The following is a 22,577-nucleotide window of genomic DNA, read 5'->3' as shown; positions in this document are numbered from 1 at the left end:
CAGTAATATTTTCATTGAACAGTTTTTTTAAATAAATTAATCTTAATATGAATAAAACTGATGTTGTTCTAAGTTGTAACAGGCAATTATTTTGCTTGAAATTTTTAAGGAATCAAGGGATATTTCTAAAAATGCCACAGTGTTAGTCATAAGTATTTTTAAATTGACTGGGTTCTCACCAGTAAAATGTGAAAAAGTGTTTCTCCTGAATTGCACTACATATTTTCATTTATTTTTCTCATTCAAGTGAACCTCTGCAGATCTATTTCTCAGCTGTAATCCTTCAACCATAGAGTCACTGGCTACCAGAAAATTCCGACATTTTTGATGTGTGTGAATGCAGAGCGCACACGATGAACGTGCACCGACACGCATCCAAGAAAAGGCGCCTTCTCTTTGTTCAGAATTTGCAGTCCCATAACCTGAAGGGCCAGCAGAATGCAGACTTCCCTTGACACCATAATTTTGTAGAGAATCTGACTCCTTCTTGTCTTGGTAGTTTGATTCTTTTTCTTTGTGGAACAAAGTTTTTCAGCCAGATCTGTTTTAATTTAAAGCAGAATGGCTGTTTATCCCCTTTTTTTCATTTCCCCTTCTTGGTTCTGACTTTGCCTTTGGCCAAATGACACTTTGCTGAGGGTCTTCATGGACGGTGAAACAGCTTTTTAAATAGTTTTTAACAAACCATATTTACATCACGTTTACATGTATTTCTTTGTTAGATGTTTTTGTCTAAAGCAACGTACAAGTGAGTCATACAACAACACAAAACAAGCTTACATCTGTCACAGAGCTAACTTACAAGCGCAAGACGGTTGTCGGGATATAGAGCGAACAGATATTGCTTAAAACCCTGCATCAAAAAAAGCTACACATACAAAATTCACCCTAGAGAAAATCTAAGTGCAATATACAAAAACGGAGTGCCAAAGAAACCACTTCACAAGGTAACAAGCCACCAGTTAATAGGTATAATAGGGAGTCTGTGAAAGGGATGACGCCATAGTTTTGTCCCTGGTTTTAATCCCCAGGAAAGGTAGCTGGTTGGCCCTGTTTAATGAAAACCTTTAATTAGCTTATGTATGCGTACCATGTTATGTATATTTACTAACGATCGACTTTCCCTGCTCAGACACTTCATTCAGTGCTCTTTCCAAAAGGCAGGAGGAGGAGTTAATGGAAGAAAAGTTGTTTTTTTTTCCAGGCGTGGAACGTACGCACGCTGGCAGGTTTGCATGGGGTGAGCCGCTGCGCTACGCCTGATCCCCCGCTGTCACCTCGCCGCCACCGAATGCGCGAATGCGTGTGAAGGACGGGGAAGCACGATCGGTAGAGAGACACCTGAAGTTATTACACGGACAGTGTTGCAACTTGCATCGGCAAACAAAACTGCAAAGGAGTCAATTATTATTTCACAGGCGCCAGTTGTGCGCCTTCAGCGGCCCGGTCACGCCTATCCTACTCGCGTAGCTTTTTACAGATTTATTAGCAAATTATATAGCAGTGGTTTCACTGTTAAGATGATTACAATATTTGGCACTGTGAGAATTCAGATACCGTTATTTTACGTAATCTGCACGTTAGATATAGGCCTACACTTCGTAAGAAGGAAGATTATTTTCCAAACAAAAAAAATACTGAAAACATCACCGTACTAATAGTTGAGCTATTCATTATTATTATTAATGAAAATACACAACAGGTATCTCGGTTGTGAATGGATTGCATGCTTAGTAGACTCACTCATTAAACGAAATGAAATGATCAGTGTAGTGACCGAGATAATTTCGTTAATTTACAAGATCATTAAAAAAAACGAATCATTCAAGAACCAACAGGCTGATCGCTGGAAAAAATGAAGGAACATTAAAGCATAAGGTACAATCAATCAATCAATCACAATGTAGCACATTTGCACAATTTAAATACATTAAATCTTAATTACAAATAATTTGTCATTTAAAAAAAAAAATTCTTTTCTTCATGTACTAGATAGGAAGCAAACCCAGAACCATAATCTCATTGTGTTCAAGCCGAACATCAGGCGTTTTAAGGAAACATTTTAGTATGCATGAGTTGAAAAGAAAAAAATATCTTCACTGCACAGCCGTTATGTATGAAAATGCACCGCTGAGACTGCAACTGTCAAATTTTTAGATGATATTTCATGTAGATTGTTATTTTTGCTTAATGCAAACATTGAGCAGGGTTGTGTTCTTGCTTGTTAAAGCCAATTCATCAGGAGAACAATGTGGGAACGTTCGAATGAATGAATAAAAAATGATAGATCATACTTGGTAGAAAGCAATATGTATTACATGCTTGGGATTAAGATTGTAATCATCAAAACCTTCATGCGGTTGTGTTCGTCGCAGTATGTTTAAATAAAGGACCAAGGCAGCGATCAACTTTTTCGATTATTTATTGAGGAACTCTATGGATCGGGCAGTATAACAGAACGACGCCTGCGCACCTCACGTGACTCTCCAATGACACACATGCTGTAATGTTTAAGTGTGAGGCATGAAAAAGTAGGGTGCGGCATGTGGACGGTTCGGATCTGTTTATGAATTCCCAAGATGGTGGCTTCCATGGTCCAGTCTGCTGGGGGGGTACATGGTCTGACTAAAGAGAGATTTATGGCAGATCTCAAACTTCTGCCCAACGAGCAACAGTGTAGCATGAAGGTCTCCAAAGCTTAATGGAAATCTTACAGGTGTGCTTCATGATTATTCGCCACCTCCATTCTCTGTGCTTGACTCATTACAGTCTTGCACCACCATTACAGACTGGAGTCTAACTCGGAAAAAGAGAATGATACTTTGTAAGTTCTATTATGTTCTTAATTAATCATTTCAGGGCCTTCCATCAGGGCTGAGTATCCCGACGCTTTCATGGCTCATATGTTCTATTTTTTAACAAAGTTACGAATGACATAGCATTAAGAAAGCTTTGGAAACCCACCCCAGTGCATTTAGAAAGTTTATATATGGGGAGAATGAGAGACGGGTGTAAAGCAGCTGGAGGTCCGGAAACTTCGGTAACCTAAGACGGCATGTCCTCGTTTTCTCTCGGCTCCTGTCCATTACAAAGAGATACAACACAAGTCTTCCATTGCAGAAATGGTCTAGATGCCGTTGAAGCAAGTGAATAAGGTGACAGTCAAATGTGGTCATGGTTATAGAAATGCTCATCTTTAATTTAAAAACAGAAATTGCACATTAGTAATTGGGGATAACATCCTATATTAATTACATTCATAAATCCCATCACTACCTCCCCTCTAGACCTAACAAAAGGGGAAAAAGGGGGAAAGGAGTATCTAGACAATCAGTAACTAGAAGAATAAAGCAGTGCACAGCTTAGGGATTGAGTGCGGTTATGGAGTCTAAACTTGATATCATCTCCCCTTTAAAACCACAGCTTCTTTGCAGGTCTTCACCCTCGTGCAGTGCTGTCCCCATGATAATTGACTGTGCCTGAAATAAGCATGATTCAACATTCAAACTCACCAAATCTAGAGTGAGAACAGCTGCATTGCACGTGTAACAGATTTGTCCAAAAAGGAGAAACAGGAGTTCACATTATCTACCGATCACCTACCCTCCCTACACTTCAAATGAAAGGCACGACAGATGTGCCCCCCCACCCCCAACCAACCCTTCCTTGAGACTTCGTATTGTGCCTGGAGTCTAGGCAGGCGGGGTCATGGATGAGGGTGGGCTATAGGGCCCCGCCCTCCCTTTCCCTATTCCTCCTCCTCCTCACGGAGAAACTGGAAAACCGAGGAGAAGTCCTTGCCGGCATATCCGCGGGCACACATCATGCGGTAGATCTGGTGTGCCAGGGAGCCCAGGGGGACGGGGGTCTTCGTGTCCGTCGCTGTGTCCTGAGCAAGTCCCAGGTCCTGAGAGGAGATGCAGGTTACTTGGGGAACATCTGCAGCAACATCTGCGTCATTCTCAGGGGGCTCGGTGTAAGTACCGCGCTCATGCTCCTCAGAACACCAATGACAAGCTCGGTAGTGTCATGTAGGACACAGGCAATGAAACATTATAGACGCAAGGATTGGGTGCCCTCTAATAAAATCAAGAGACCAATCATGCTTATTACTCTCTAGTCAAAATTATTCCCTCCCAGCCCATTCAGATAGGTCGTACCCACCTTGGCCATCAGAGTTGTGGCAAAACCACCTTGGTAGTTGTTCCCAGATGGCACCCCCTCCATCACGCCAGGGACGGGGTTGTAGGCATCACTGGACCAGCAGCGGCCAGAGCTCATGTTCAGGATCTTAGCCAAGAGCTTGGGATCAAGGCCCAACCTGCGAAGGTTAAGCGGGAAAAAGAAGAAAAACCTGGAGTCATCAAGATCCTGCCCAGATTCAACCCAAACTCAATTTCTCACCTAATAATTCTCCTGAATACAGTGCAAAGCATCAGGCGTCTCTGCTGGTTAATTACATGGTCCTCAGTCATTACAGTTCATCAAAAAAATGTGCAAGAAAGCATTAGTAAAGCACACAGTGCAGCATTCGCTGCACTGCACTGTCTGCCTGCTCATAAGGGGCGACTCAGAGCCTCTTTAATGTCACGCTCTGCCGAAGATTGATGTCCCCGAGGAAATCCCACAGGACCAGGAGACAGCTGCCTGAAAAGGCAGCTTTAATGGGGAAGCTGCTTCGAGGCTCCTGACCGTGATAAAAGCTTATTGCCGTTTCCCTGTAATTTGGCGGCGAGCATGCAATCCCTTTGGCTCGAGAGCCGAGCTGCGACTTGACAGATATACAGCACGATTCTCGCCGTCAAGGTCCCAGACCGACGAAGCAGCAAAGTGACTACAAGCACGAGAGGCTCGGACGTCAGTCATCTTGCCGCTCTTCAGGTACAATATGGACGCCAGCTTTGCTGGATGGTGTTGTGCATCTCCTGCTCCAAATGTGCATGAACTTGTAACTGGGCATTGAATGGAAGCTCAGCCTAGCTGCCTGGTCACCTTCCAGACAGAACGTATGTTTGTAAGGTGCTACTTGGCTCAACTGCATGTTACTTTGGACAAAAACATCTGCTAAATGAAAAGAAATGTAAAGGTAAACGAGGTGCATTGTGAGGCTGGCATCCTGTCCGCACACCGGCATTATGCCCCTTGGCGCCAGGTAACCCTAACTAGTATAAGTGGCTAATAGATAGATTAAATAATCATATTATCAAGAATTTCATATCTGAATCATTTATTCTTGTGAATTATTAAAGCCATACTGTTGTAAAAGCTACATTTCGTCATGCGATTAGCTGCAAACTGAATCCGTAACATGATGAAGTACATTCAGCACTATCATCACCCTTCTGGCCGACTGTCTTTCGCATGACTGCAGCAGGGCTGAGTGGAGGTCATCTGGGGTCACGTGGCTGCATACGAGCCCCTCGGAAGCGCGCTGGGCACCCGGCACGTGCTACGACCGCTTATAGGTGGCTGTACAATGTCCCAGCGAGCTGCCACGCGACGGGGCAGAACAGCCAAATAGCCAAACCCCAAATGATCCTCAGGACGTCCAGATACGTAGGCGAAGTGTGGAAGAGCAGACAGCACGTTAAATATGGGCTCGGTTTTTATAACTCTGTGCGGGTGGGTGGATGGGTGTGTTTCACAAAATGAAAAATTCCAGCTTCCTCGCACAGTCCCAAGCCTGCCCCCAGTGTGTGTGTGTGTGTGTGTGTGTGTAAGGACCCCTGTGATGGAACAGCAAGCTTATCAGGGTAGCAGAGCCTCCTTTACTGAGCCTACCGGCATATCTTCCTGCATGCATCCATGACAGGTTCTCTCTGAAATGAGACTGGATGGATAAAGCTGTACACGCATTCTGCATATCTGCTTTTCATACGTTATATATCAATGGCTTCCAGGGTTGCCAGTAAATTAGATTTCAATTTCCATATATAATTTTTTATTTTTTTTCCAGAAAACTGAAATCTAATTTACTGGCAACCCTGGAAGGCATTGATACTGTGCTTTTACAGAACCCCCATCTTCAGAAATTAATATAAAGCAAAAGCAAAATTTGGATTATTGTCCCTTAATTAAAACTTAAAATGTCACTGTTGCGGTTTAGTACCAATTTTTTTTTTGCCTTAACGACTCAGAGTATTATTACTTTATTTCATAGCAGGGATGCACATCTCGCATTTTTCCAGCACTGTTACCGCAGGGTTGGATCCTCACGCACGTCCCACCAGCTAAGACCTCTCACACACAGCCGAGAGGCGCGTCAGACTGCGCCGAACACAGCGGCTCTCGAGAAACTGCTCATTACAGACCTGCTAGCCCTGCCAACGCAACAGTTCAGCAGGATTTACAGCACAGAATTTCTGTTAGCAGATGCCAGTTCCCCACCCCACCCCACCCCACCCTCATCTTTGAAAATAAATCAGGGAACCCCCCCCTCCCGCTCCTCCCGTGCTCTGACGCGTCCGCCCAGCAGGCCCAGGGAAGGAGGAACTGGTTCAGCTGCACCCCTGTGACGCCAACAGGGACGTGCGTGAAAGAATGTGAACCTGACGCTGCAGAAGACCGTACCCGAACCTCGATTGTGTGCCAGTGTGTGTGATGTACGTACGGACACGCCACAGGAGCAGACAAAGATGAGATGAAGGGATTACTGTGAGCAAAACACGGCCATTTGGTGTCCCTGGTGACCTCTCGTGCAGTAATTAAGATGACGTAGCTAAAGAATGATGATTCAATGATTATGACAATTATAACAATATTGTATTATGTATTATAACAATATAGGTTCTCTTGTTCTGCACTCGTACCTACTATACTTTTATACTCTGCCTTCCTGGTCGATTGATCTTTTTTTTGAGAGAAAGGTGAAGTTGTACGAGGACTTCCTAGATTCATGTTGGAGAAACTCTTGACAGGCGAGTTTAAAGGTTTGACAAGACATTGAAGGAAATGGACACCATGTGTTTGATTACTTAGACAATACTGCAGGGTCAGTAGTGTCCTTCTGTATGCCTTATCTGTCCCAAGTGGGCATCATTCCCTACTCCCAGGTTCCTCTATTGCCATTTCCACTAACACGCAGCTAGTGCTGGTGCCGGGCTGGTTCTCGCTTGGTGCCATTTGAGAACCTTCCCACGTTTCCACCGATTTCAAAAAAGGACGGAGCACAAAAGTTATAGGCCGAAGGGAGAGTAGAGTAAAGGTTCATATTTATCCTGTTTCTTGGATTTATTTTGATCCGTTTCGGATTGTACGTTTTTATAAGCCGTTTTCAGAGTATGACTCGTTGTGCCCCGTCTCTATTGCCTTTTGTCTCCTTAAAGGCTCCCCCAATTGTGCGTGTGAGTTTTTTCTCGCTCACTGTTTCACCCCTGTCCTTTTAAGAATCGCACAATAGAACGTAAAACAAGACTCTGCTAAAAAATTGAACTTTGCCGTCTGTCTCATGATCTCTTCACTTCTCATGCAGTACAATATTTAATTATTTGACCTTTAACATATTTATAATTTATTAAATCTGGCCAACTTTTGTTTTCCACAGAATAAAAAACACGACGCAACGTTATTCTGCTAGCAAATATTGGTTATGGACTAAATTTTCAAAGTAAGCGGGAGGTTTGGATGCAATAGCCTGTCCCACTTTCACTGACGTCATAGTGGCAAATCCTGAGACTAGCTTTCCTGTGGTCCTGTGCTGGAGCCGTGTTTTTCCTGGCCTAGCGCGGAAGCGAGTGGAACTAGTTCCGGACTGGGAAAAAATCCGGCACTGGCACCGCGTCGGTGGAAACAACACATATAGGAGCTCTATGCGAGTCCCACCTCACTCACCACCCTGGTAAACTTTACCTGATCCCAAGATTCATGGTCTCAGCCGTCCCAATCATCCCAATTGCCAGCAGCATGTTATTGCAGATCTTCGCTGCCTAGAGAGAATGAGCAGAAGCATGGCTGGGGGACGAACGCACCGATAACGCACCAATAACGCACCAATAACGCACGAGGAGACGCGCCCACTGTGGAGCATCTACCCATTACCAGGTACTGGCAACAGCACAGGGATGGGGGTCCTTACCTGTCCTGTGCCAACCTGGCCACAGTAGACCACGTTGGTCCCCATGCAGCTCAGCAGCTCTTTGGCAGCGGTAAACTCCTCCTCTGCCCCACCCACCATGAACGTCAGCTTCGCCGTGTTCGCCGCTCCCACACCTGCCGGAAAGGAGCACGGACACCGTTTCCTGTTAAGACGAGGTACCTCAGAAAGCCAACCTGATGCTGTTCCACAAAAACGAGAGCTGAATTTCAACTCCCTCCTTAGTTGGGATTATAAACCGTCCACGGAATAAGGCGCTGCACACGGTCTCATACATTGATAAATCACTGCCGACTGGACCGGAGTAGAAACAAAAGTACCCCGCAGGCAGCCAATTAGCCCGGCAACAGAAGTCCAGCCGTGCGGCTAAAACGCACACATGCCGCGCTAGGAAAAACGGATTGATGTACACAGGCAAGTTAGCATAACAGGCCCCCAAGACGTTCGTGTTCCTAAGCTGTGCTCGTTTGGAAGAAAAGCTGCTGCCCAAGTTGCCTTTGTCAACAGCCGCCATGGAGACTTCAGGGTCATTTACAATCACTTCTGCCGGAATCTGGTGGAAACACGAAACGCTACAACTACACTGGCCGAAGATTTCTGAGCAATAAGAAATCTGCCATCTTGTGCCCTTTGTTCTTTGTTGGTGTTACACAGCAGTATTTACATGCGTCCATTTTCCTTCCAAACTACTTATGCTGGTTAGAGACACTGGGGCCTGTCAAGCTCCACACAGCAGGGGAAACATCCTGGGAGGGATGCCAGTCTATTGCAGGGCTCATACATCTGCATTTTCGCATTCATACACTACGGGCAATTTATAAATGACATCCCTACGAGTGTACAAACCCAGTGCTACATACTGAGCCACAGTCCTGTCCCCAGTATTTACGAAATACCCTATTTGCAATAAAGTAGGCGGTAGCGTGACCTGAATCCTCGAGGTTATCGTGTGACAAGCCACAAAAGCCGGTGGCAATCCCTCAACCGGTCCCTCCCGGTTAATTCAGCCATAGTACAGTAAGCTCAGCATGCAGAATGAGGTGGTTTCATTTTATGACTTAATACATGACAGTAATGAGTTACTGTGTACAGAACTGTGAGATAAGGGAGGACACAGTTTCGGGAGATGGGCCAAGACGTCTGTCTGCAAACAGGCAGCGTTACCGTGTCAACATCCTGCCAAACACACAGAGTGAAACGCAACACACGCCCACATAAAAACAACACGCCTAAATAACAAAGTCCGATTGGGCGGAGTGCACGCAGAGGACCGGCACGTCGATGACGCAGGCGGGAGATGTCAGAAACAAGAAAAAAATATGCCTTAAATTAATCTGCCTTAATCTGCGCATCAATAGCGAAAAGTGACCGGGAGCTCAGGACAGAGAAAGGAGCTACACAACATGAAAAAGGTCTGAAAACAAGGCAACACGCACACGCCAGTAACGACAATGAGATTCAGTTTCAAGTTAAGCATATAAAATTAGATGCAGCCCAGGAACACTGGGATTTAATCTCAAATTAGGCACCTAAAGTGAATCCCTACAACTAACTTCAACTCCCGTGACAGTATTTGCATACGTTTATTCCAGTATGCAGAAGCTCTGCCAATAATTGTCCTGCAGGCCACTAAAAAGGAAAGAATGTGGTTCTGTAGCCAAAGAGGGGAATGTCGAGTGCTTTGCCCCGCCCAGTATTTCTCCATGCCCTCCTGAATAGACCAACCCTGCATGGTGCCACTATTACAAATAGTTACCCTATGACAACCAATCTTTAGGCTGCTCTGCAGAACAGACGTAAAATTACCTCTGCCCCATTAAACGAGGTTTGCTTATAGATTTAAAAAGCCAATATCGTGTACCGCCACCATCTGTTCATGGCAAAAACCTGCTTTTTTAAAATCACATTCATTTAATCCTCATGCATTCAATTCAGTCTATGTCCTACATGCCAATATGTGTATTTCTCTTCTTGCTTATGGCGCTATTGTCCATTATAGAATTTATACAATGTCTCTAAAACGCATAAATAATTCTCTTTAAAACATAGATACCATTGTCTCTTGAGGATATAATTTCTTTAAGAACAAAACTGATACTTTTCTAGATTTCTCCAATCAGTGGCCTCGCATACAGACAACTTGCCATCACATCTCTTCCATTAGGGGGGAAAAGAAAGAAAAAGAAAAAAAACCCACAAATTTATTCATCTAAGAAAAAAAATGACTAAATTTCTTCTACCAAGACTAGGACTAGGGTAATTATTTTTTTCCTCAAATTTTAAATGTTTATTGGACTCATTAAACTGCAAAAGAAAACAAAACAAAACATGATTGTGCCAAATACATGATTGATCCAGGCCCGGCATATCAACTTCTGACAACAGGAAGGAAACACTCAGCTGGCCAGTTAGCCAGTGCGGTACTTTTTTGATACTGCGGTTCACGTTTGTGTTAAACTCCTCTTTTGTTCTGGTACGAACAAAAAAGGAGTTCAGCATAAAATTTCTCACCAACCCTCCTAGGAGGGATTTTCTTCCTTACTGTTAAAATGATTATGACCGTCTCAGAGAACGCATGCATTTAAAAATATCTACTAGATAATCTTGAAAAGGAATACATAAAATTGCAAAACTTGATACATTTTCTTTTCCTATGACAGTGTAAAAATGTTTCAGCAAAACCTAAACTCCCAGCGCTATAATGTCTGTACCGAATTGAAGGCAAGAGAAAGGGTTAATCTAGCGAACTCGCCGTGAGAACAGCATGTGCATAATCAGGGGCGTTGCTAGAGATTTTGTGTCCCATGAAGGCATATCATATTGGTCACCCCCCCTCCACCATCCCTGTGCATAACATGCAACATTGGTATTAATATCGCACTTCACCTAGCCCTATAATAATATACTACAGCCATTTTTCAAATTCAGTAGAAAATACCCTCGCCTTGCGCTGTGATGTCATTCAGTGCCAGTACCGGTTTTAACGCCAATGGAAAACCAACACCTTGAAGTACCGTATTTTTGGTACTTTCTTGAAGTACCAAAAGTAAAAGTACCTGGTACACTGGAAAAGCACCCTGTAAAGAGAACACAGAATAATGGGACGCTTGAGACTCTCTGGGCGAAAGTAGGGGCACTTGTTTCGATCCAGCTGATGTAACAATGTAGAGGAACCATTGTAAATTAGACTGTATAGAGGTGTGAATCAGACCGTATAGAGGTGTGAATCCAGATCGCAGCTTTATTTAATTTTTTTTAACAATTAATTGTGCAGCCCTAATCAAGACTAATGCATAATTCACAAGTCTACCCTTTCAGGGATAACATTACCTCAAAACAAGTTTTAGTTACCAACACTGCCAAAAATGATATAATCCTATATAATGATATAATGCCTATAATCTGGATCGTGATTTAGAATTAAAAACTTACGAAGTTAACAAAGATGAGTAAGAGCAGAGAAAAACCCCCGCTTACATGCTAATTGGGGAAGCAGCTTAGGAGACTCATGTACAAATAGGGTCAAATAGGGATACGGCGGGGGCATTGAAACCCTGGCAGATTCGGGGGAGCAGAAGCCCTTGAATTTGAAAAAACATAAAAATTATGTAAGGGGGGGGGGGGGGGGGGCAAGGTGACTCGTCAAGGGGCCTTGATTTTTAGCTGTGCCCCCTCGAGTAATGCTGACACTCATTCAGCTCACCTGCTAAACCTGCGTCTTGTTCAGGCTCCACCCAGAGGACAGACCCTACTGCCAGTCAAGCGCCACAGCCTTCGGTCACCTGACCAAGCTACTTTTTTGTACGCTTTCCCCCCCAAACAGGTATCAAAACTCTTTTCCATTGCCCCAACCCTTCCCATCAAACCTGAATCTAATCCCACCCCTAAATAAAGGGCCTGCATAATCCTCATGTTCGTCATCCTACCCGGAGCAAGTCTTAAACCACTGCTTGTCGACGCAGTCATCGGGGTCCAGTTCGCAGCTCACCTGAATGAAACAATCCAGCAATCATGAACACCATGCTGGGCAGAGCAAAAATGCGGACCTTCTGGGGGTTCTAGACCGGTGTAAGAAACAGTCTTAGAGCGTCACACTCGGAAAAATATGGTGCCGACCGTGCCGGGTTGTAACCTGACGTCAGAGGGTATCTATAGAGGGGCTCACACTGCAAGGCAAAATAGCGCTGAGCGGATTTTACGGGCATTTCGGCAGAGGACGCCCGGTCTGCCCAGCCTGTCAGTCAGACAGAGTCCTTCCAGATTTATCACCGCTGGTGGAGAAAAAGAGATGGAAAATCTGCTCCGACGGCTTTCCTGCCAAACCTCGCGGACACATCTGACGTATGACGAACAGCAGAATTAGCTTCTGGGCTTCTCTCTTAAATTTAATTCATACTTCACAAAACTTCAGAGAACAATACACTAATTAAAAGGTACCAACAACAAATAGGGGAAAAGTTAAGGCAGCAGGAGCTGTGCAGAGTGATTAAGCGAAACTTAGTTTTGGAAATGGCCCAGAATTCATTGTCTTACAAATCATTTTGGCAACATTGATAGAAGGAGAAGTCTAGGAAATACTACAGTACATATCAATCACACATTTTCTGTCAGAGAATTAATTGCTCTGCAAGTTAATGCTGAAAGTCAACTAAATATGAAGCCGGTTTCTGGTTTCTTCCAGAAAGCTCCAGAAGATGGAGGTTCCAAACTCCCTGAGAAACACACCACCGTAATAATAAAACCTGCCTAAAAGAAACTCAACCCCAGTCTACGGAGAGAGGAGGGAGGGTTAAACTGATGACATTATCGTTCAGTTATTCTTGTAATGAATAGAGACATTTTGTAAAGGCATGTCTTAAAGTCAAAGATATCGATCCAAGCTGTAAAATAAACACAGAGATGTACGTCGTAACATCTCTGGCACCTGCGCTGAACCACATGATTCTCGACAACTGGCGCTGTCTAAATGTTAACTACTTCTGCAGACTTTCTTCAGGTTACAGGGTACAGCGTCACCACTTCTACTCACTGACGATGTGGGGGGGTAGGAGTGAAAATTACTTTATTGTGTCACTGCGAGTTAAAAAGTCTAACCACCTACTCCAACCCAGGCTGAAGAAAGAAAGCGAACCTTTTAGGTAACTAGCCATGCATTATAAAACAATCAAGCTATCCCAAACATTTACCCGAAAACATTTCGGGTAGTGTTTGAGGCTTTTCCGCCAACCAGATAAAGTTTCATAGAGCTTAATATACACCCTTTCATTTATTTAACCCCGTTTCCCCTCTTGGAACAGGATGTAGAGACTTTGCATTTAAATCATCTATAGATGATAAATCTCTACAATGAAGCACACTGCACCACAATCCCAAAATAACCTCCTGTTTTCGCTGCAGTCGCAGCTTAATTACATACGCAAACTGCCACCAGAATATGCCCGAGCATGCTGAGAAAATCAATCCGCCGGGCATCCAAAAACAATATTTTTATTTATATAAACACATAACCTACGGGCGTTTTTGAATGAGTCAAATTATCGAGGAAAAACACAAAAACTGCACGGTGCTTATTTTTTGCACAGCGGTTAACCGAACTCGGCAGCCGCATAAAGGGCCGGACACTCCCCCGCGCGCTCCCCGAACCGCGGGTGCGTGCCTGTCGGCGATCTGCGCGAGCCTGACCTGGGCGGACAGGGATCGGGAAGAAATGACGGGCAAGGAGCATTACTTGGGTGGCCCCTGCTCTTGGGCAGCTATACGATTTCGCATCGCCACCTCCTGGTCAGAAAACAAGAGCGGTCGCGCTCACCTTTCGCTATCCTCACTCTTTTTTTCCCGGAACAACACTTTGTAAACTATCCATTGCCATGTGCGAAAGAGCTCAACATGCTTTTCCTGAAGTGGATCATCTAGACGGGATATTATTTACAAACTACATCTTATTTGCTTGGTAGGACAACGCGGTTTACCTCTTCATATAATCAGATTTGAGTTCTAATTTTAACGAAGTATAATTATAGCTAAAAGGAAAAGCTGGTCATGTCATAAAATGCCACTTAAAATGCCATCCAATAGGTTTTGCGCTAAAGGAATTATTCTGGCAACTTTCTCACAGGCACAGACACAAAGAAAGCCCTTGTGGGGGGGGGGGGGTTACGGCTGCTGTGACCCACGACCTCCACCAAGCCAAGTTCAATGTGGGCTGGGGGGCGGGCGGAGAGTTAAGGCTTCAAACATACTTCACTACTATTACACGGGGGGGGGGGGGGGACTCCAGAAAGACAGAGGGTGAGAGATGAGTAAATCATTATCAATCTTCTTGACCAGGCTGTAAAACGGGTTTACTTTAGTTTGATGGATGTGGCCTCGTTGGATTAAACGGCGGGTTCAGAGAGCCACCGGACACTTCGGACAGCAAACAGGATGACCGTCACCAGATTAACAGCTTGTGGGAGTGTGTGTTTGTGTTTTCGAGCACAGACCCCCCGAGGTAGCAGTAATCGCCAGGGCAAGAGCATATGCGAGAGACTGGGTGTATGTACTTAGAGTTCCAGTCCTGCCTGTAATTGCCTGGGTGAAAGAGTGTTTTACTGCTCGGAGTCTGGATCTCAAGGCGAGAGCTGTTATCTGCCTTTCCCCCTACACTCAATGTCAGCCCCAGTGCAGTAAAGTCAGACGTATTCTCCCTTTATGACCCTTTATCTACATGAAAGGGAGGAAGGCAGGATATACCACTAAGTCACCTCATGCACATGAAAGGCAGATACGATACGTCATTGTGGGGCAGGCCATTAAAGACACTGGGGGCTGCACTCCTGTGCATTATCAGAGATGTCAGCGAGATCCTGTGACACACAAGGGGCCCCCCGCCCAGAACGCAGGAGCGACCCGCCAGAGCGGCTCCACCCAGAAAGCAGGAGCGATTCGCCAGAGCGGCTCCACCCAGAACGCAGGAGCGACCCGCCAGAGCGGCTCCACCCAGAACGCAGGAGCGACCCGCCAGAGCGGCTCCACCCAGAACAGAGGAGCGACCCGCCAGAGAGGTTCCACCCAGAACGCAGGAGCGACACGCCAGAGCGGCGCCACCCAGAACGCAGTAGCGACCCGCCAGAGAGGTTCCACCCAGAACGCAGGAGCGACACGCCAGAGCGGCGCCACCCAGAACGCAGTAGCGACTCGCCAGAGCGGCTCCACCCAGAACGCAGGAGCGACCCGCCAGAGCGGCTCCACCCAGAACAGAGGAGCGACCCGCCAGAGCGGCTCCACCCAGAACAGAGGAGCGACCCGCCAGAGCGGCTCCACCCAGAACAGAGGAGCGACCTGCCAGAGCGGCTCCACCCAGAACGCAGGAGCGACCCGCCAGAGCATTGCTCGCTGGGGGTACAGTCTTTGCTGTAGCTATGCAATGAATTTTATATGTAGGCAAAGAGTTATCATGCAATGCATAATGTGATTATTATCTTTTCAACATACCGCTTGCAAACTTTGTTTTAATATTTATCATCAAGGTTGGACTTAAGCGTTGGCTAACTTGAGCTGTAGCCCAGAGCCATGAGTAGGTACATACAGCTCTGCAGAAGAAGAAAAAAAGGACCACTCTAGATTCTTAAACTCATCTGCATTTTTAAATTCTGGTTTGATCCTGATTCTGCTGGCAGAGGCTACACTGAGCGGCAGGCTGCTTCCAGGCTCAAAATTTCTAAGGCAGCAGTGCACAAGAACGAAGTGAAGCAGGAGAGACTGGGAACGACCAGAAACCAGCCGGGTAAAAGATAGAAGCAACTTTCTAATGCCAGAGATGACCGTTAACGTCCAACAGTCTCTCATGAATCAGATGATAACATCAAGTGACCTTCAAAAGGAATGGGAAACGTTAAGGGCAGGTCGTATCAGGTTCCTAGGAGCAGGACTGAAGTCCCATAAAGCAAGGAAGAAGCCCTTCATCAATGAGAAGCAGGGAAGAACCAGGCTGCTGGTTGCAAAAAAAATATATACATTATTCACAGACACACACACATAAATTGAGAAATTAGTGAATCGAAAAATTGTGCTGTGGTTTCTTAATTTTTTCCCAGAGCTATACAATTAAAAATCCATATTTTGGCAAACATTGCATTTCAATAGCTTTACATATTTGGGTGCACTAACATATATAGGGAATTTTATCACAAGGCAGGTTAATACACAACCACGTTACATTCAGATTACGACAACTTTCTAGTGCAGTTAAGCAGGTAGAAGATAACAGAGATGGATCTTACCCCCAGACACCGGAGCATCCATAAACACAGCCCCCATTTTCTCTGTGGCCGCTGCCATCTCCTTGGAAACGGCAGGGTCTATGGTGCTGGAGTCGATGAGGAGGGAGCCCTTCTTCACCTTCCTGTAGGGGGGGAGGAAAAGTGCTGGGAACCACAGAGGGGGGCACGGCGAGGGGGATCACCACGTCGAGCACGAGGACACCAAAGAAAAGGGAACATCGGCGTATATCTCCGACAGGGATCACCAGCCTGGGCCTTACTGTCTGACTCACTCCGAATGGAAGAGAGAGAGTCTCCTTTAGTGAATAAGTCCGTGCAGAATCACTCGCCATCTCTTACACACAAATAAAGACAAGCATGTGGAGTAAAAACACTAAAACTAAAAAACATTTTCTCTGTAACTATCCAATGTAGAGAACATCCCACCCCTTCAGAATTATATGACACAAACGCCTCCTGATGCACCCTGGGTAATTCCTGTAAAATTCCAGTATCTGATGGGTATTTATTAATAATAAAAAAAAATAATAAAATAAAAAGCTGGCTTGGCAGACAGCTATCAATCCTACGCGAGTACAGCTGCACATGTCTGTGAAGAGGCATAACTTATCTTTGGCTAATCAGTCCCAGGGTGGGGGTGGAGGAACACAGGTGTGGATGTTTCCAGGTGGTAGGTTGGCTCTCACCAGTGTTATTGTGCAGTTTTGATTCCAAACACGCTGAAGTTGTAGCCACCCCCCCTCCTGCCAAATAATCAAAACCAGCTAATACAACCCCTGGACCCCCGTAAATGGATGGAGGCCTCAACCCCCCCCCGACGCCTCAAACACCACTTGCCGGTTTTACCACACGCACTCAGATGATCCTCCAGGCTAATCCAAAATGAAGTTCTCACACCCATTTCCAAGCTGGTCCAAAATAAATCACACGCTCTCATGTACTATTAATGATTCACTCTATAATACCTCATTCGTTAAAATTCAACATATTGTATAATGGCCAGTAACAGCATGACTAGAGGGTTAGTAAAGTCAATTCCTCATGAGTTGCTTTTCCACAGGTGTTAAATAATTAAAACTGATTATGATATGTTACATTTGACATGGGGCCTTCACTTTGAAAGATGGATGCATGATTGAAGGATTTTTCCAGGTTGGGTGCAATTATTTCACGCAGTTAGCTTTCATCGTACACAGTATTTCAGGTTGTTCAATTAAGGTGTGCACTGAATTAATGTTCCACAGATTTTGCAAAAGGGACTGTACACCCAAGTGACCTCACACCTCTGGGTTCAAATCCAGCCTCAGCTCTGCGTGTTGAGTCTGCATGCTCTTTCTGTGTTTGTGTGGGCTTCCTCCTGGGACTCCAGCCTCCTTCCACAGTCCAAAGACAGGCAGTTCAGGTGAATGAGTAAAATCACAGCCATCCTAATGGGATAAGTGGTGCTTAACGAACAGACGGCTTGATGTTACAATCAGAAAAATGCTGCTGAACAACCCAAATCATGCATACTTGACCCAGATCTGTCAAGCTGTAAAACATGCATGTTACCATGTTACAAACAATTCTGCTGTAGGGGAACTTTAATGCGAGTAGCCAAATTAGGCTGACAGGAAAAAATTAAAAAAAGTCACATAAGGGCAGGTGATAATGTTCATATCAGGAAATAAGAAAAATAAGCAGTGATGAAGGTTCCTGCTCCTGCCAGTGGGTGAAATGTTTTAGCAGACAAAGACTTTCCTTGGAAACACCCTGGGAATAAAAAAATGGCCAATTTCTTGACAGGGATTCAGATTTAACAGAAGAACCCCATAATTTGTTACATGTGGATTCCTACAGTTTCCACTGCATTCCAAAGACGACAATCTCCCCATACCTCTTACCATGCGCTGGCATCATTAAGATTGCGAGAAGAGGAAACATAGTTGATGCGGTGAGTAGAGCAGCACTTACTTGAGGATGCCATTGGGTCCAGTGTAGACCTCGATCACATTGGGACTGGAGGGCAGCATGGTGATGATCCGATCAGTCTTGTCAGCGATCTCAGCAGGGCAATCCACAATCTGACCCCCGCAAACATCCAGGTTAGACCCGTTTCCCTAAACGACCCTAACCCCACGCATCATGCCTCAAGCCCTGTGATTCTAGGGCGAGTTTTACCAAGAGCTATGGAAGGCGGGTAGATGGATGGATGGATGGATATTGTAAATGAGACCATCCACAGGATTGAATATATTTTAACATCAATGCCATTTTTACAAAGTAAAATCACTCAACTTACACAAAATTCAGGCAGACTTTTGAGGGCGCAGATTTATAACCATGCACTTTACAGCTATTAACTACCATGTAATCACACGTCATATTGCCTATTCATCAATTTGCGTGACGCATGAGAATATTTACATTGAAATATTTCCCAGTGGCTTTATTTACCTTGGCTTGGCTTGAGTAAGAACATAAAACATGAAGGCAAGATCATTTTGAATGTCAATCCAGAGCTGTGTGTAATGATTCCTTTCCTTGAATACGCCTTGGAAGGGTTCAGTAAGACTACATACTATCTGCTACCTCTGTCTTCACTCTTTCTGTACACAATGAGAGCTACTTCTACAAAGAAAATAATCTACGGGACCAAAAACAGCTGTCGACTGTGGGGCGACAATAGAAGCTGTCACAGGGTAGGCGGAAGTTTCAAAACAGTTACTTCAGATTAATAGGTTTTTCATTTTAAAGACGACTTTGCTGTGTAAAATAAACCCAAGTGCATTTTGGGTTTTTTTTTTTTTTAAGCAGATTTTCTCACACTCTGCAGCCATTTCTGCACAAATTCAGATAATTCCACAAACATTTTACACAGGTGTATACATCTCGCTGTTTAGCCAGATCACTCACTATAACCCTCATCACAATAGATAGGCTGCAAAATTCCTTAATTATAATGTGAAAATTTGTGTTCATGCACAAAAATTACATTCATTGCTCACTAAAACAAAACTAAGCATTAAATGGTATGCATTTCTGCTACAGTACATGAGAAATGGTATTTCTGAATGCCAGCAAACTTCCCACGTCTCACGTATATAGGAAATTCCTTAAGTGTCTCTCCTCAAAATGTGGCAAACTAGGTTATTCTTATTTAGCTTTAAGCAAAGTTGTAAGATCTTCAAATAGCCAATTATGCCAACGGTAATATCATATTTATGAGCATCAAAAAGATTAAACCTAGATTAGTCAATCATTTCAAACATTTATAATATTCTGTAACGGTCACATGGCCTCTTGAACTAACTACCTTCTGCTCATGTCCTTAAGCTCTGCAGAACCAGACACGCCTGTTGATTTTGTAGGAGTATAATGGATTGCCAAGGATATTGAGATTGCAGTGCTCTCACGTCCCAGCACGCAGCAGGCATGTACCTGGGGAACCCACCTGAGCGCCAAGGTCTTGAAGCTCCTTGCACGACTCGGGAAAAATGTCTGTAGCGATGATGGGATAGCCTTGCTTCAGCAGGTTCTTGGCCATGGGCCTTCCCATGTTTCCCAAGCCGACAAAGCCCACCTGCGTCTTGGAGGCCAAAGCTCGAGACAGGGCTGAACAGGAAGAAACGCGCATTAATGCACACTAGACATGAAGAGACCACATTCACCACATGTAGAATTACTAAGCAAGTGTGTATTTTGCTTGTATCTTCTCTTCTGACCAATAGTTCCAGCCCAGATTATTCTTCAATTAAGAATGGACTATTTAAAAACTGAACATGCTCAGTATTCGGTCTGCCTACTTTCAGTTTGGGGTAAAACGGGAAACCATAGATACTTTCCTGTGCAAAATTATCAAACAAATTATTTGGGGGCGGGGGGGGGGGGTGTGGAAAGTACTAGGTGCAGTGGTGCTATGTGGCAATGCTATGGTCACAAAGGCTGAAATACGACCTCAACTAGATAAGGCACATAAGCTATAAGTTCAAAAACAGGGAGGGACACGTCTCAAGAGTTTAGTAAAGTTTTGTGGACAGCTGAGATGAGAGTGACTCTTGATGGAGCTGACGGGTGGAGCTGATGGGTGGAGCTGATGGGTGGGCCAGGGGAGAGACACCTTTCTCGAGTGCCAACAAGGTGGTGGAGGAGAGATGATGCAGAATGCTATTATCAATGATGAACTTGTTTGACTATTCCAACGTGCAAGGGGAACAGTCAATTTCAAGAAGAACAAGAAGAAGGTTATGCAGGACAATGTTCCTTCCCATGCATTGAAGTATTCCATAGACTGGCCAATAAAGGGCTTGAAATGTGATTGAATTATGACCTTCATTGCCTGACTTAATCCCCATTGAGAGCAACTGGGCCTAGCTAATGTGGAGGATGGACCAAGGCAGCAGGCAGTGCACTTCTCAGAGCAGCATCTGGGACACGGTCCTCGCTGCCTCAGCTAATATAGAAGGTGATCAAATCAAAAACCTGCCTGGTTCAATGGACAACAGGCTCATGATGGTCATTAATAAGAAAGGCAGCTATACAGGACATCGAACTTGGTAAAGTTGACTTTATATAACAACCGATAGTTTCTTATTCCTTATAAACTGGCATATTTTGTTCTGTATTAACATACTGAGAAGGTCTTCTAGGCTGGAAAAGGCTTGACTTCAACATTTTGGTCCTTCAAAGCTGAACACTTCCCTCAATATAGAAGCCCATTACAGGACAGCAACCTCATGGATGTTACTACAGCATACAAACTGGACACCCAAGAACACAGCTGGGCATGGAAGAACAGTAGCTGTGTGACACTAATCACAGCAAAAAGGGTTCACATATAATCTGTATGTGTACAGGGATATTTCCTGCTTGGTATGAGCTTGTTCTGATGCCAGCTAAAGTTAGTTAAACAAAAACCTTGATCAAAATGGACACATTTAAATGTATATATGTATTAAATTACAAACTAGTAGCGATTGTTTGCCTGGTTTCTGTGACGATTTCAATAATAATTACCATCCATTAAACCTACATGACTAAACAAAAGTTAAAAAAGTAAAAATTATTTCCGTAGGAACAGCGCCTTTAAATTATCTAGGCAAACCAGGCAATGTGCTATGCAGGACTTTTTTTTAATCGCTGCTTTCTTTTAGAAAGGTGTGCAAAACAAGCAATCTGACAGAGCTGGTATCACACACTGCCAGATTCACCTCACCTTACCCCAGAGGTAAATTAAATCCTACTTCAAAAGTTACTTTCCATTTAAAGTACTGCATAATAAACAAACTCACTTGCATTTTAATGTGGACGGTAAGAAAGCGGTGGTAGATGATTCTCATATCTTTCCGTTTTACAGCAAATAATACATGCAATTTGTGTATGCAATTATCAGCATCACTCAAATTATTAACTCATTAAGTATAGTTGCATTTTTGAAGCTAAACGCATGTTTTAAGATGCACATCTGATCCATAAACACAACTGCAGCGCAAGCTTTAGTCGGCAAGAGAAGATTGCCTTTTATTTTCATTATCATTTCATTTGATTTCATTTGTACCTGAAATGGCATAATACTCCCTAATTAAATGCCTTAGTTGCCTTCTGAAATCCCCTTTCCGGCCAAATAACTGGTTGTTGAGTTACATCTTGCGATGCAGCAAGAAACATCTAGGTGACATTGAGGTATGCATATTTTGGCATTTAGCGAAGAGCCGATGCCTAAGAAGTGGTACCTGGCAAACGATCGGCATGACAGACAGCGCCAGCACTGGACGGCTAGTCGACCCGCTAAGGCTGCTACAGCCAATAAACGACTATTCAGGCAATTTTACCGACCTTCGCCGTCCTCACGCAACAACAGTAAACGACGCACACAGCAGATAAATGTGCACTCAGTTTGAATATGTATGACAGTAAGAGCATACGTTACCCAGCGAAACGACGACATGCTTATTCCACTTTTTAAATAAATTCTGAGACCTTCTAACGAGGGCAGCCATGCTTTTCTCGGTTTTACGTCGGCTGGAAAAGATTGATTGGAGATTATGTGATTTTTATCCAATCACCAATGAATGCTCAATCCTGCGTCCAATGAGAATTAAAGGAGGGCGGGCGTGAAGATGTATTATTTCAGTTATTCTGTTCAAAGAAATGGACCAATGGGAGCTGTGCACCCATGTTCATCGTGACAGCCTACAACCTTCAGTCCATAATGGTATGCAACATTTCGGAAAAAAAACAGTTTT

At 44.3% G+C, this 22,577-nt stretch overlaps 1 protein-coding gene across 1 annotated transcript; it reads right to left on the bottom strand.

Annotated features, from left to right (window-relative positions):
• Positions 1–3,172: 3,172 nt before the first annotated feature.
• Positions 3,173–22,381, bottom strand: hibadhb (3-hydroxyisobutyrate dehydrogenase b). The gene is made up of 8 exons (XM_023802608.2): positions 22,262–22,381; positions 19,787–19,947; positions 18,307–18,416; positions 16,354–16,475; positions 8,075–8,208; positions 7,849–7,925; positions 4,165–4,321; positions 3,173–3,907 (listed from the first exon to the last, which is right to left on the bottom strand). Exons 1-8 carry the CDS (start codon positions 22,329–22,331, stop codon positions 3,749–3,751), a joined length of 990 nt encoding a protein of 329 aa, XP_023658376.1. The 5' UTR covers positions 22,332–22,381; the 3' UTR covers positions 3,173–3,748.
• Between the last annotated feature and the right edge of the window lie 196 nt (positions 22,382–22,577).

The sequence above is a fragment of the Paramormyrops kingsleyae genome, chromosome 9 (genome assembly GCF_048594095.1).
Source record: "Paramormyrops kingsleyae isolate MSU_618 chromosome 9, PKINGS_0.4, whole genome shotgun sequence".
Lineage (NCBI taxonomy): Eukaryota > Metazoa > Chordata > Actinopteri > Osteoglossiformes > Mormyridae > Paramormyrops > Paramormyrops kingsleyae.
Note: the sequence above shows the minus strand (reverse complement) of the source record. Positions and strands in the feature narration are given on the sequence as shown.